The sequence below is a fragment of the Asterias amurensis genome, chromosome 11 (assembly GCF_032118995.1).
Source record: "Asterias amurensis chromosome 11, ASM3211899v1".
NCBI classification, from domain to species: domain Eukaryota; kingdom Metazoa; phylum Echinodermata; class Asteroidea; order Forcipulatida; family Asteriidae; genus Asterias; species Asterias amurensis.
Genome location: NC_092658.1, coordinates 14,851,047 through 14,866,966, shown reverse-complemented (window position 1 = coordinate 14,866,966; position 15,920 = coordinate 14,851,047). Strand labels below are relative to the sequence as shown.

Genomic DNA, 15,920 nt, shown 5'->3' with positions numbered 1-15,920 from the left:
ACCCAATTGGAGATTAGCAGTTGCACGACATGATCCTAACCATTGTCAGTAGTTCAGATAAATTTAGGTAAAACACCCATTTCACAGCCTAAAATTGATTGAATTTATGCATGAAGTAGATCTCCTTTTTTATATTACATCTATGACTACGGGCGGAACTTTTATTGCTCGTTAAAAACATTTTTGAAACATTATTTTTGCTGTTAAAAATTTACGGGCAAGCTTCCTACTGCCAACAGGCTTACCTTATGAATATGCATGATGCAATCTTCCCCTTTCCTTGTTGCGGGAAATACTGGCGCGTTTTTTTTATCATGAGCCGGGGGGGGGGGGCTAGATGAGTGGGTCTTTTTTGAGGGGGGGGGGGGGGGGTATACCTGTTCTTTTTTATAATTCATAGCAATTATAAAACTGAATTTTATTATTATTTTGTTGATTTACGATTACAAAATTCACCATTACTGATACTCAATATATACCCAGTGTTTTATAGCCATGCAAATTTGGAGGTCGTCCACTGGGTTATTTGTATAAAAAGATATATATATTACTATTAGGCCTATTAAAAAAATATTTTATTTTAATTTTAAATTACACACATTATGATTTTATAGATATGAAATTGCCACGCATGTGTATGTGTACGCTACGGGATACGGGAACCGGGAAACAGACGGGATGTTTTTTGGTCGGAGCGAGGAAGAGCTATTCCAGGTTCAGTTTTTCATTTTATTTTATTAAAAACAAATTATGTGAAAAGTAAAAAAGGAGTTTGCAACATCATGTACATGTAGCCCCATGAACAGGTCAAATCCACTCTGTATCCTTCTATCTAGAACTAGCCATCATATGTCATGTGTCATAGTGTTTCATGGTAGGCTAATCCATGTATGTGATTAGCCTATAAATGTTCACGTTTTATTATAATTTCAAACCTTTTATTTATTAACATCATGACTTGTGCTGTTCATGCGGTTTTTCCTTCAGGGATATAAAGAAATCTCTGCCCCTGAATGTTCAATTTGTTTAAAACATCACTATTTTTTCACAAAAGTTTAAAATGTTAGCCCAGGCATTTTTTCTGCACCATATTTTCCCCAAAAACATTAATCACAATTTTCTCACAAAGTATCCCGGTATCTCACAAAGTATCAGAGGCTACATTTATTAAGGAAATCAAGGGTTTAATTTAAATGTACACTGTACATTTTTTTTTTTTTTTTAACTAAAGTGGTATCCAGTCTGTCATTACTTTTACTTAGCTGCAGGCTGTTCGTATCTCACCAAAGGCAAAGCAATAAATGAATGCAATCTTAGAACCTTCGTAATGTCTTAAAAGGGTACCGTTCTCTTCCTTTCTTCGTAATGTTCCATGTTCAGACCATCTTTTTTACCCAGCCTAATGGTACGGTAATTACTTCATAGTTTTTGAAATTTGAGCTAGTAACACTGTGAAGCGTACTGTACAAAATGTATCGGGGGGGGGGTACCCATTTTATTGTTTAAATCACATGTAGGCCCTATTGAAATTTGAGCGAACCATGGAGAATTTTGGTACTTTATATTTGACAAGTTATCAACCCTATGTTGAACCCAATTAATCAAAACAATATTCAGGCAAGACCAACTCTAGCCGTCCTCATTTGAACTTCTGTATTTGAATCCTGTCCTAAGTGTTATATGGAAATAGAGTATAAAGAAACGACAAAATCAACAAGTCAAGACATATTTTATTAATAATAAAACAAAATGGGTTAATCATTAATTGTAATTAACAGATCAGGCATTTCTCTTTTTTGAATATGTGTGGCTCTGAAAAGAGCCGGATTGTTGTTTTGTAGTTGATGTCAAATCTAACCGCCGAATCCGTAGAGGGTACGGCCTTGACGTTTCAAAGCGTAGACGACGTCCATGGCTGTGACGGTCTTTCTCTTGGCGTGCTCGCAGTATGTGACGGCATCACGGATGACATTCTCAAGGAAAACCTTAAGGACACCACGGGTCTCCTCGTAGATCAGACCGGAGATACGCTTGACACCACCACGGCGGGCCAGACGACGGATAGCAGGCTTGGTGATTCCCTGGATGTTATCACGCAACACCTTGCGATGACGCTTAGCGCCTCCCTTTCCGAGTCCCTTTCCTCCTTTACCACGTCCAGACATGTTGTTTGATAGCTTTTCTCAACGATTGCAAGAAAATAATGCCGTTCAAACTTCTGCACACCTTATTTATAGCAAAAGTGCGGACGTAGTAGAAATGATCAGATAGGGGCGTGACAAAATGAAGCCTGCCGTATCTGCTCATGCGCATTGTGCAAACTGAATGGTGCCGTGTGCAACACCGCCTTACGCATACTTTGTATGTGTGCACATGTGTGGTACAAGCTAGTGTATGCACTTTTGTATGCATAATAGTGTACTAATGTGAAACCCTCAGCGTAAAAATATCTATGTTTTATTACACGTTTTTTCCAAATCCATCAAAATATTATTGGTCTTAATCTATATGCAAAAGGGGAATCTTATATTCAACCACAGCCATGCCTGACCACAACAAGTTTAAAACATATCAGACAAAAAGATACAACACAAAGATGAGAATGCTATGGTTGATGGTTATTGTTGATGGTTTTATTTGCATACTGATGGTGGGTGATCACCAATCTACAGAAAAATCTTCTGTTTAATTCACAATTCTTGATACTCGTGTGAGAATCACCATCACATTGTATATTATTCCTATAGTTGACAAACTACTTTTACATATTTGTATAGTCAAGAAAATGGCATAATTATTTTGTGTTTATTTGGCTCCTCCATTCCACAATCTCCAACCAAAATAGAGTAGTTTTTTAGTTGACAGACCCTTGATTTATGCCAAGTCCTTTCTTAGTATACTTCCCCCATACTCAAAAAGTTGGATTATAGTCCATTGCTAATTGTGTTTACACAAACACAAGCTCTATCATTCAGACATGATATTCTTCCTACATAAACCTGATTTCCAATGTGAGATCCCCTCAAACATTCAGGATACTTTTATTAAATAACTTCAAAAGCCATCCAAACCATCGATCCCTTTTTAGGCCTAAGTGTACATAGGTCACCTATATTCTCAAGTAGATTTTCCTACTTTGCATTTACCCTTTATATACTCTTTACATTAATATTCAGTTAGCACTTTACTGAAGCTTAAAATACTGAATGTTGGACAACTAAACCTGAGCTGGGATACAACCATAACATTAATGGACAACAAATTCAGGGACCTCATTTTAGAGCTGCGTCAAAAACAAATAATGCTTCACAACTTTCTGCTTAACCAAAAAAATGAGCAGGAGCTAGAAAAAGAAAATAACATGTTTAACGGTATCTTTGCCAGAAACCTTATTCTGGTAAGCTAAATTGTGCTTTGCTTAGCTACTTTTTGTGCTTAAAAGCAACTCTGAAATTGGGCCTGTACTGCTGTATAAACCTTAAAATACTGGGTGGGTGAGAACTGGCCAAAACTGTTGGGCATAACATTAACTAAACACAAACAAAACTTTATTGGCTTTGTAAGGTTACCTTCCAAACCAATTAAGTTTTCTTATTAAAAACTTATCAAGCCGTATTTCCTGTATACACACCAGTCTGCATTGCAGTTAAAACCAGACATTTCATTTTGGGGAATTCAAGGGCAGGGAAAATTCTCTTTCTTTTAGGGGGAGGGGGCTTATTTGATATAGACCTTATGCACTGACGTCATTCAGCCGCCATCTTAAGGGAAAAACGGTGACGAAACAATCGAAACGCACAAATTTGTACGCGCAGCGCACAGTATTGGCCAATGAACAACCTCCTTTTGACCTCTAGGTGAGGGCGCCCTACTGAAATGACGTCATGTGCATAAGGTCTATTGAATAACCACCCGGGCCTGGTTACACCACTGTTGCACAGTGATGTGGACTGACTCATTATCTCCTTTGCTTGACAGATATATTTTTTCGTAAAATTTCATGATTCATAAAATTGGGCTACGAGGGATGAGAATGGTCCCTCTTTGATTACCAAAGCATTGATGTACATCATATGTATACAGGGAACTAAATAAAGATGGCTGCCGATAGAGGTAGAAAGTAATTTCACACATGTCCTAAAAACCTGACCCCATTAACCTAAAAGAAATTGTTTATTATTTAGATCTGCTACATCAAGCACTCAAAGTAAACGATAAAGGGCACTTCTGTGCATTTAAAACTGTCGTTTACACTCGCAACCCCACCCCCCCCCCCCACCCCCTGAACTAATTCCTACTTTCGCAAAAAAAAGTACTACTTATAGGATCACGCTTCAGTGCGCCGATTTAAATATGACACACCCTGCCACATGGTAAGAGTAGCCAGGACGTGGGTCGTGGGACACCTTAGTTTTTAGTTATCCAACTGAATAAAACAACATTTCTGACCATTTAAAACTGTAGTTTCAATTGCATCCACCCCCCCCACCATTTAACAAAGAACTCAGAATTGTATTTGTGACGGTCACACTCTGCCTTGCGGAAAATACATCTTAAGATCAATCTTGCCATTTGGTGAAATCCTTCGCTGGTGTGGAAGTTAACTTACTGGAAGTACATTTGTTTTTCATTCAACCATGTTTTCCCTGCACGTTTTATTTCCGCCAAAGCTTGAGTTGTGGCAAATGTCTTCAAATGTGGCTTCTCAAATGTGTCGACTACGGCTATCAGCTATAATAATAATAATAATAATAATAATAATAATAATAATAATAAATCTTATAAAGCGCTGGTATCTAGAAAACTATTCACTGCGCTAAAATATGACCAAGGGAAAAATTAATGGTAGGCTTGACTGAAGAGGTAAGTTTTGAGATTGGATTTGAATGAAAAAATGTCAGGTTGTGATCTAAGGGTGAGAGGCAGGTCGTTCCACAGGCGGGGGGCAGCAACCGAGAAACTTCTATCCCTATAAGTTTTTAACCTGGAAGGTGGAACGGCAAGCAAGTTGGCATCACTGGACCTTAGCTGGCGAACGGTTGCTATGGTTGCTATGTAGTAGGTAGTGTTTGCTGGTAGTGTTTAAGAATGCTGAGGCTATAGAAGCATTTACCTGCCACAGCCGAACCATTCAATAATTTAACATTTTGTAAGCTTTAGAATAAAATTAAATAAAATAAAAACATGTTAACAGTTTTTTTGTTAAAAAGAAACAAGATAGAGGCAGTATATATATATATGTATAATCTGGTTAACAAACAATATATAATACCCACGCAATACATTCACACACTTAATACAAACAAATTAAAATAACGTCTATGACAATAATTTTAAAACAATCAGTCAATTTGAGTTCAGAAATACTCTTCAAATGATTACAATATTAAGAAAGTCACCTAACAATTTTGATAGCGATGCATTTTATGATCAGTTATCAACTGAAAACTTTGAAAAATAAGTCAGATAAAGTTACTAAAATGTTTCTGAAGTGTCAACACCTATTGATACAATATGTGGTGGTTTTACCAATTTTTTTGTGGAGTTTTGTGCGACCCATTGGATTATTTACACATCATAATATAATTGTCTACATCTTGACATTTAATATTTACAATTGTACAATTTGAAAGTGGAAGCCTACTTTGAATGACATGGTAACAACAAAAATATTTACTCATTTTAAAAAGCTAAGAACCTAAACAGGTACGGATACCCAGCCGTTGATTTCACCACACTATTCATAACTTAGGATTAGTCTTTGGACTTAGGACGAGTTCAGTTCTATATTCAAAGACTTAGGACGCATTGAACCCATCCTAAGTTAGGACAGGTTACTCGTCCTAACTCGAGCTAGGATTAATCCTAGAGTTTCGTGAAATCGGCTGCTGGGGCTCAAGGGCAATAACATTTGACTCCACATCAAAGAGGGAGACTTCAAACTTGTGTTACACAGTATGTAACACATTTTAGACGGCGGGGGCATTTACTTGACTTCCAAAATGGCAAGTTGGGTTATTTATTTGTGTTTTTTTACATGGTCACACATACAATCCTTTCAATTAAAAAATATTTCTCGTACATGTAGATGTTCTACTTATAAAATATAGTATTATATTTTTGGATAGGCTTAACTTACTTAACAATTTCATGAGTTGAGCCCTATATATTTATTCTCTTTGCATTTGAAAATTGCATTAAAAATGTCGGCATTACAGACTTCATTAAAAAAAGCATGCATTTGAAAAAGGGTAAACATCATCTGCGTTGGTATCCTGCTTCACAAATATCCATTGATCCAATCTGGATTAGTAATAAAATGTCTGGACATTGAAAGAGATGTTCAAACCAAAAGATTAAAAAACTTCCTCTACGAAGACGTTTGAGGTTTTATTATTGCTTTAAAATTGTTAGGCATGGACAGAACTACTTATGCCCTTTTCGAAATGACTAGATTTGGCTATAGATGCGGCTCAGGCTAGCTTGGCCCCGCGGTTGCTTTGAAAGTTAAGCATGATTTTCGTATACAAGCCCAGGGTTTATGACGAGAGGACGGAGCCTGTGGCGAATCCAAAGCCGAAGCCGTGGTTTTGAATAAGTCCATAGTCTCTTGAAAAGTGGTGGGCAATACACCAGTTATGTTACAACCATACATTGTGCGTACAACAATTATCACTGATGGAGCGAGATATATCTGTGCTTCCAGCCTTTTGTGTGGTTATATTGAATTAACCAGAAGAATAACAAGAAAGATGTACCTGGATACACTTTCTGTCTGGTTTATGGATTAATCTTTTACCTTTGTGAACAATACCACGTAGACCCTTCCCATGAAATATGTAAATTGCACATACATAGTGCGTGCGCACTAACATCTTGGTTAGCAAAGCGCGGGAACACATATCACATTGTTTTTATGCGGCTCATGACTGCATCTCGCAGACGCGATTGCACGTCCGCTTAGTGCACATCTAATAGGGTATGCACGCATGCATGATTGTTATTAGCATATTTCATGGGAAGGCTCTATTATCCAGTCCGTTAGCTCTCTTCTTCCTTTAACCCAATCTCATTATATGACACACTTGAGGCCTTTTCACACTGTCCAAAATCTTGGGGTCAGAACCGGTTCTGTAAAAATTTCAATGCACCTCTTATCCAGGTAGCATGCTCTAGCCGGATAGAAATCAACTCTGGCAGGGACCAGGGTTGAAAATCTCAATCCGGATCGACATTGCATTTTTCTGCCGTGATTAGCCGGTTCACATTAAGACCAGTGTGAATGTTGCTTGTCTCTGATCCTTGTCGAAAAGAAGCGACGCTGAACCGGAAAAGACCCGGGTAGGTTTCGATGCGGTTCGAAAAGGAGGTAGTGTGAAAAGGCCTTTAGTCCATGCTTTCTGGAGTATTTAGGAGCTCAACAAGATTTCATCCTATTGCTTTATGCTCAGCCCAAAGAGTTACAAGTCTATATCAACGTATACACAACATGGAGGGGGGGGGAATCATTTACTGGAGGCTAAATCTTCCAACGGTTCTTCAGAGGCTAACGTAAACTCGTCTTCGTTTGCCGACTCTTGGCTTAACTGCCTCTTCAGGCCGGCATTCACCTTGCTATTCGTCTCTTCTTGTTGCTGCTTCTCGTAATTCCTGACATCTTCAACGGACATATCTACAAAAGAAAACCAATAATAAACACAATGAAAATGAAAAATTTCTCTCTTCAAAGATTCAGGACACTATTGGTAATTGTCAAAGACCAGTCTTCTCACTTTGGTGTATCTCAACATATGCATAAAATAACAAACCTGTGAAAATTTGAGCTCAATTGGTCATCGAAGTTGCGAGATAATAATGAAAGAAAAAACACCCTTGTCACACGAAGTTGTGTGCTCTCAGATGCTTGATTTTGAGACCTCAAAATCTAACTTTATACTATCAACAGCTCCCCATTACTCGTTACCAAGTAAGGTTTTATGCTAATAATTATTTTGAGTAATTACCAATAGTGTCAACTGCCTTTAAAATAAACCAACAACAAAAACAACATGGACAAATATTTAATGCCATGAATTAGAACACGTTTCTTGTACAAAACCTTGACATTACACCCCTGTTGATGCTTCTCCCAATTTACATAATCTTCCATGAACATGTAAACAATCAACATTTCAAAAACAAAGAAAATTTTCTCTCTTAAAATAAGTTGAACTGGGAAAATTCATTATACTCCTCAATAAGAACACATTTGTACCAAATTTGTCTAAAATACATTTCTGGAACTTTACAAGGCTGGTGTGAAATTCCCACTGTGATAACTTACCAAACCATTCATCAATCCATGCAAATGCTTGTCTGTGACCCAGCAGAAGAATATCTTGTATTGCCTGCAACAGAAGTACAAATAATCAAAATACATCATTTTCTAAAAGAAAAATTTAAGAAAAACACACCGCCATTTAGGTCTTTGCCTAAAAACTGCCATGGGCGGATTGAAACACCATTTCTCAACTTGCCGAGTGGACTATAAACATGAAACAGTTTAGCAGTTTCACATTCGGGCGTACAATTTACGAAAGGGGTTTCACAAAATTTAAGATCAAATAAACATCCTTGTCCCAGAGTTTTACTTTGTTTTTTACACAATATACTAACCAATTATATTTATATATGTCATTAGTGTTTTAAATACTAAAACAAATATACACAAGCTGTAATGAGTATTGGTGTTGTTCAGATTTGTCATTAAAAATGATTTAAAGCAAAGATTTGATTTCATTAAAAACAAAGGTATTCGTTTCACGTGACTTCTCGTTATGACTCGTGCGAGACTTGCACAGTCTGTTTTGTCAAGCCATTTAGTTAACTTTAAATTGATAACATGGGTCACTTAATTGGAATAGCAGTTTGCAACACAGCTATAATTCAAATTTGCTCAAAGATAATACTGTAAAAATAAATGAACACTGTGAAAAATTTTCTCTTAAAATTTAACAACCAACTCATGATACTCCTGCATTTAGAACACAATTGTATGAAAATAAGACATTGCTGTTGACGACTCTCGCAATTTTCTGAAATTAACACTGTTTGAGCCTATTTCTACCAAGTCTTTCTTGCACAAACAAGCACACTGGTCTTTTTGAAAGAGGTGAAAAGAGTGAAGCAGAATGCAAGTCAGAAAAAGCCAACTTGTGATGAACAATGAAAATGAAACAAAAGATGGGTTGGGGTTAGGGGCTATTGCATGACAAACATAGTATGACAGAATCAAAGGTGGAGGGAAAGGACAATAATTAGTTAATAACTTAAAAAGCAGAGGCATGAACAATGACAAAGAAACAAAAGGTGGGGTGGAGGGAGGGGGGCTGGTGTAACCACAAGGAAGGTTGAAACTAAGGGTGCGTTCATTTAGCTTTCCTGTGTCGACCCTGGTCAGCCCCAGTACGTTCGAATAGCTTTTGACGGGGGCTCACCCGGGTCAGCCCCCAGTGCCCTGCTTGTGGAGTGGGTCACTTGGGGGTGACCTGAGGTGCATGCCGTCACCAATAATAAAATAATAAAAAGAGGAATACAGAATGACAAATACTATGTCAAACCATAGAGAATGGACCCTTTCTCTATTGGTCCTTTTTCTATGGTAAAACTGTTAGGGGCAAGCTGTTGTGAAGCACCTTATATGCACAAACCCTGGTACCATTGTGCCATACACATAATATTCAACAGTATGTGTGGTTGATCACCATCTCTTTACATAACTACGCAAAAAGCACGCCCCAAATCATGTGGCATAGCAACTGTCTCTGCAGTCAGAGGAATTCAATTAAAGTGGAAACTCTGACTAAGAAAGTCATTGTACCAGATATCATTCAAGTCTATATCACAAATGGCTGAATGTCATTTCATTTAATTCACTTGATTAATTCTGGATGTGAAGCCAAGGATTCTCTTTATCCCTACACTTGACAGCCATGAGCTCCATGGAGAGACAACAAAGAAGGAAGTGTCAATTTAGATGTTGGAGGAAAACCCAAGAGAAATATTCCAGGGAAAACCCACGCCAGGTAGGGACTGGAAAAACACAATCCACAAAGTGCCCTCAGCGTGATTTGAATCGGGTTCCGAGAGGCGGAAGGCAAGGAAAGAAACCACTACGCCAACCCAAACGCCCTGATCATTGACGACTAAATAGTTTACTCTAAATCAAGCCTTACACAAGGATGCCAGTGCATCTTAATTCATGCAGCATGTAATGTCAATCTGTGCAATGAATCTCACCTTGTGCACCATGTTCTCCACTCTGGTCTGAAAGCCCCATACTTCAAACTTGACTCGAACCAATTTATAAGAACACATTATCGTCTTACACTGCTCCTGTATTGTGAACAAAAAGAAGAAAACATTTATTTATCAGGGTTCTCCCTCGAACTTTCTAAACTGTGGGGTATTTTGAACCCAGCTTTTGCAAGTTTGGTTGAAGCACGCTGATTTGAAACAAAGTTCTCTAGATCTGAATGTCTTTATGTAGGGGTTTCTAATGTGCAATCTGGAGCGTTATACATGGTTTTATTTTATGATTTTTTTGTGTGAATTCATTCTTAAATATATAATAAGAAAACTCATTTTTTGTTTTGTTTTTTCCTCAGAACCTCCAAAAATGGAGAAGATAAGAAGATTTATAAAAATTACACCGAATATACAGTAAAAGGGATATGAACACGTAAATAAAGAAACAGGATGACCCTGACACTCTCGGACGACCCCCCAGACTATCTTGACAAAGTATGAAACAAAAAGATTGTCAAAACGATCTGAGTAGCCGACCGAGAGTATCAAGGTCATCACATTCAAGAAACTGATTACGAAACAAAACTGTTTTTACACTATCACAAATACCATGGTTGACGCAGAAGAACCCTAAATAAAAGTCACACAACTTTTGCAGAGAAAGGGAAACTGTTTCAAGAAAATCAAATCTTTAACAGTATCTCCAACAACAGTATCTTTTTCGAAACCTCGGCTTTGGCTCCAGATTCGGCTTAGACTAGCATGGCCCCGCGGTTGTTTCGACAATTGCGCGTACGCAAAGTACGCGCTCAGGGTTTCAGACGAGAGACCGGAGCCTGAAGCCGAATCCAAAGCCAAAGATTCAAAAAGGGCCCAAGCCTGTTTTAAGTCCCTCACCCCAAAGACCTTTAAATGTACATGACATCGTTTGGAGTAGGGCTTTGAGGTAAAAGGACCTTGTTCATTGGCACATCCTGTGCAATGCGTGTACAAATCTGGGGGATTCCATTGATTCGTCATTGATTGGCTCTAGCGGCTAGATGATCTCAATGCTTCAGGTCAATACAACATTCAACCCAATGTTTTTTAATATTAAAAGTTGCAAAAAATACCATCCCTCCCGGTGACGGAAGGTCAAAATGACCCTTCAGGAGAACGGTGGCGCTCTTCTTGAAGAAGACTGAAAAATAACTCTTTCATCAGAATTTGTCTACATGTTTTGTTTCAAACCAATAAATATTACAAGCCTGGAATGGCATAGAGGCAACAGAGGCCATGAGCTCTGTTGCCTGTGGTTTTTGCCTTGATGCCCATTCAAAAGTTCCAAATACACTTTAAGATATTCCATTGAACTACATGTACCCTTTGCGAAACTAAGATCTTGAGGCCGAGTCATACTGTAGCGATATTGAAAACGATAACGATCACAACGCAAAGAGAACGCATTCTATTGGTTGAATGAGTGTGTGCGTATTTTGTGTGGAGCAATTCAACCAATAGGATGCGTTCCCTTTGCGTCGTGATCATTATCGTTATCACTGCAGCGTGACTCAGCCTTTAGACTTGCCCTATCAAAGATGTAATTCCAAGCCTAATGATATTATCATTCATAGACCAAGGTGGTGCCTAGCTTCCTGTTGAATTCATTAGTTTGAATCACTCACCCTCCATCCTGGTTGTAGAGGCCCTCTTCCTGTCTTTTTAGAGCGGAATTTGGTGAGATCCTAAAAATAAGTAAAATACCAAGAAAACCAATTGTCCTTGTTGTTATAGCATAGCAATTTCCTATGATGGAGGTCACATTATTTGTAAGATGCAAGGACGGACATTCATTCAGTTTTACAAAGATGTTGTGCTTTATACACTAGAAGCAAATACAGGTAACCATTTCATGTTGAGAGGTAGCCTTGTCCAAGGCTTTTTACTCAAGCACCAGCCCGCTCTGATTTCACGACAAACTGTATAGATAGATACATGTACTGGCACGGAACTGGGTATTTGATATACAGTATTTGATACCGCGGGGTCAAAACATGGTATTTTAAGATTTTTCAACCTCGTACAATGAAGCCGAAAACTAAGCTTCCTTGTACGAGGTTGAAAAACCTTGAAAAACCATGCATTGACCCCACGGTATCAAGTACTGTATATCAAATACCCACAACACACATGACCAACACAAGTGTCAAGACTGGGACTTGAACCAACACTCTGCCAATAAGAAACACCAGAGCATGAGTACAGAGCGCTTGACCGCTTGGCCAAGATCTACACATATTTCTGAATTTGTTTTGAATCTGTTCTACCTATTCTAAAGTTAGCAATTTTTATACCTTGCTTAAAAAACAAATTCATTGAAAATTTTGAACCCTATTAAAAGATCCCAGTAACTTATATCCCAGTAACTTACTGTGTTAAACAGATTCATTAGGAGAGGCATGTCACAAACCTAGAACTCTACGATGGACTACCGAGAGTTAGCACCAAGATTAGGGGAAGAAGGCTGAGACTAGCAGGTCACTGCCTCAGACATACTGAGCTGGCAGAGAGCAAGCTTGTGCTATGGGCCCCTACTCAAGGTCACTGTTCCCGAGGCAGACCACAAACCACCTATGTGGACACCTTGTGCCGGGACTCTTGACTGCGTCGGGAAGAGCTGCGTACAGCAATGGAGGACCAACGTGTTTGGAGGGCCATCATCCGATGCTCCGCATCGACTGAATGAATGAATGAATGAACTTATTGGACTACTCATTGCTGGAAAGCTTACCTCTTCTTCCTTGAAGTATTTCTCTGGTATGTCATCATAAGCTATGTCTAAATGTAGGACTTGTCGCTCCTTCAACTCCTCTTCAGAAAGACTTAGGCACTGATCAATTCACAAACACAGAAAAACAGAAACATTTATTTCATAGAATTCTTTATTTTTATTTTTTTAACATAATCATTTTTGGGGGGGATAAAGAATTTCATTTGTTTTTTATCCTTAGAAACATTCATGCTGAGAAATAGTAACGGGGCTGAAAAACGGAATACATGTAGATCTTTTCTATGAATTCAAGAACATGCTTGATACAGAACAGTAGTTTAGTCATGACTACTAAAGTTCGGCCCAATCTTGTTCAGGCCTGGAATACCCAGCCGCCACTTTCATAAAACTGTGTGCCCAGCATTTAATGCTTAATGTGCATCACAAGAATTCTTGCCCAAGTGGACTTATGCATTGGGTAAAGCACTCTCAGCATTTGGCGCTTTTTGTACATTCTGAGCTACAAGTAAGGACGGTAAAATGGTTCTGGAAATGTATTAAAGGAACACGTTGCCTTGGATCGGTCGAGTTGGTCTTTGAAAAGCGTTTGTAACTGTTTGTTAAAAAATGCATATGGTTAGAAAGATAATTTAAAAGTAGAATACAATCATCCACACAAATTTGCCTCGAAATCGCGTGGTTTTCCTTTTACTTTGCGAACTAACATGGTCGCCCATTTATGGGAGTCAAAAATTTTACTCCCAAAAATGGCCGACCGTGTTAGTCGACGAGGTAAAAGGAAAACCACACAATTTCGAGTAATACTTGTCATTATATTCTACTTTTAAAATGTCAATCTAACCATATGCATTTTATAACAAACAGTTACAAACGCTTTTCAAAGACCAACTCGACCGATCCAAGGCAATGTGTTCCTTTAAAAGAGGGTCAGAAAGGTTGATACTTACATTTTCTGTTGTTCCACTGTTGTTTTCATATCTTGTTTCTATGAAGATGCTAAACCTTGGTAAAAATGAACACTGCAAAATAAAGATAACATTCACTGGTTTTAAGAAAAAAGTGAGAATTACAACGATTAATTGCTAGCCTTTTAAATGCAATCTTTTAACTCGTGCATTAAAAGTCATTTGTAAATTTCTAATGTCAAAATTACATCTAGATATCCAAAACCAATGTTCCGTACAGCCAGTTTGTACAGTAACCTTTCTCAGATTCAAACTTCGGGGGATGAAAAATGAAGGAAAAAAATTCCATAACCACATTTAACTTTGAAGTGAAATGACCCTCCAAATATTTTATACTATCGTAAGCTGCTGTACCAAGTCAGCTTTCATTGCCATTCATTTTAAGAGTTGATAATAGAACAGAGAAAATTATCGGGTTCAGAAGAGAGAAAATAACAAAGTTTTAACTGTCCCATGTTTTGTTTTGTGTGTTATGTGTTTGTTTTAGGGGATTATGCTACAAATAAATATGCTGTCATTTTCTGTTGATATTTTATTTAATTTGTATTCATTATTTCGTTCCATTTTTGTTTTTATTGGTAGGGTACATACAGGCTACATGATACACTATGAACCTGATGTCAAACGTGCCCAAGATGCAAGACAAATAAAATAAAAAAAATTCCTAATTAATTCACAAGTAAAAACAACACATATTAATTCCACTCTTCAACTGGCAAAATCCTTGAGTGCCTGTCCCTGTCAGGAGGGTCGGCAATCCAATTTACCAGACTCTTTGAGTCTATACTCATCATCTGTCAGATGACACCATCCTGTCACTGAGATGGCCCACCACTCTGATTAAAAACCTCCCTAAGACGTGATCAAGACAGGAATCCAGGTGTTTCTAAGATGGAGAAACTGTATCTATGTAGTAGCATCTGCCCTCCCAAAAAAACAGACCTTAAAGGGAAGGTATAGCCTACGTTTGGTAATCGCTCTTTAAACTAATGGCAAGAAGTGTCTAAAATGAAACAGTAAATAAATAATAAACTTGCAGGTACAACCATGTGTATATCTCTTAGGGTGAGAAATTTCTGTTGAAAAGGGTCATTTAACACAGCAGGTCTGATTCTTCACAGAGGCAATTTGCCAACATAGCCCTTGGTCATTGGCTTAGTGCCCCTAGAAATATTCCAATAGAAATTTACAATTTCCTCATAGAGGTGCCTTTAAACACCAAGGAAAAAATTCCTTGTTGCCCTCGCCCTTTCAAAAACATAGCAACTAGGCCTGCTAATAATATCAATGATGAAATAGGTGCATGGCCAAATGGTCAAATAGATGCATCTTCGAAATTCATCTTAAAGACTTACTGTAATTTGTAAAAGAAGGAATGGTGTGTGATATTTTTCAATAGCATTTCAATGCCGATTGCATTGTTAGAATCTTTCAAAATACCCTCAAAACTTGGTTTAATGTTACCAGGGAGTAATGTCACTCACCGTGTATTCTGCAGGTCAAAGGTTGAAGGTCGGGAGGTCAAACCATCACGAAGAAACATCAATGAAGGAAGAGGCAATTGTTGATATCATTCATTAGCAAGGAAGAAAAATAAGAAAAATGTTTTAATGGATGTTGTCTACGATAGTGCATTTGATTTTCTTCAGACAAAAAAAGTTGAACCCAAAATTTTTCCTCGAAGTTGAAATTTGATTTCATACTATATATATAAGTAAATAAATATTTAACTGTCCTTCCCTTCCAATTTGTAACTTTTCTCAAGACCTTCTGTTCATTGCCCCAACAGTGTATAGCCTATATTGAAACGTTGAAGGCACTGGACACCTTTGGTAATTGTCAATGACCAGTCTTCTCACTTGGTTTATCCCAACATGCATAAAACTACACATTCCTGT

General features: G+C 37.9%; 2 protein-coding genes across 2 annotated transcripts in view; both read right to left on the bottom strand.

Annotated features, from left to right (window-relative positions):
• Positions 1 to 1,828: 1,828 nt before the first annotated feature.
• Positions 1,829 to 2,178, bottom strand: LOC139944379 (histone H4). The gene has a single exon (XM_071941382.1). It carries the CDS (start codon positions 2,163 to 2,165, stop codon positions 1,854 to 1,856), a length of 312 nt encoding a protein of 103 aa, XP_071797483.1. The 5' UTR covers positions 2,166 to 2,178; the 3' UTR covers positions 1,829 to 1,853.
• A 443-nt stretch (positions 2,179 to 2,621) lies between these two features.
• Positions 2,622 to 15,920, bottom strand: part of LOC139944357 (cytoplasmic phosphatidylinositol transfer protein 1-like) — a 32,415-nt gene continuing 19,116 nt past the window's right edge. Inside the window, exons 4-10 of the mRNA XM_071941360.1 lie at positions 15,507 to 15,514; positions 14,005 to 14,076; positions 13,058 to 13,156; positions 11,952 to 12,011; positions 10,279 to 10,374; positions 8,324 to 8,387; positions 2,622 to 7,672 (exon numbers count right to left, since the gene is read on the bottom strand). Of these exons, the coding sequence (XP_071797461.1) occupies positions 7,506 to 7,672; positions 8,324 to 8,387; positions 10,279 to 10,374; positions 11,952 to 12,011; positions 13,058 to 13,156; positions 14,005 to 14,076; positions 15,507 to 15,514 (566 nt within the window). The 3' untranslated portion in view covers positions 2,622 to 7,505. The remainder of the gene's footprint in view (positions 7,673 to 8,323; positions 8,388 to 10,278; positions 10,375 to 11,951; positions 12,012 to 13,057; positions 13,157 to 14,004; positions 14,077 to 15,506; positions 15,515 to 15,920) is intronic.

Excerpts from the sequence above, each read along its gene's own strand:
- LOC139944379 (XM_071941382.1), bottom strand. The coding sequence starts at position 2,165 with ATGTCTGGACGTGGTAAAGGAGGAAAGGGACTCGGAAAGGGAGGCGCT.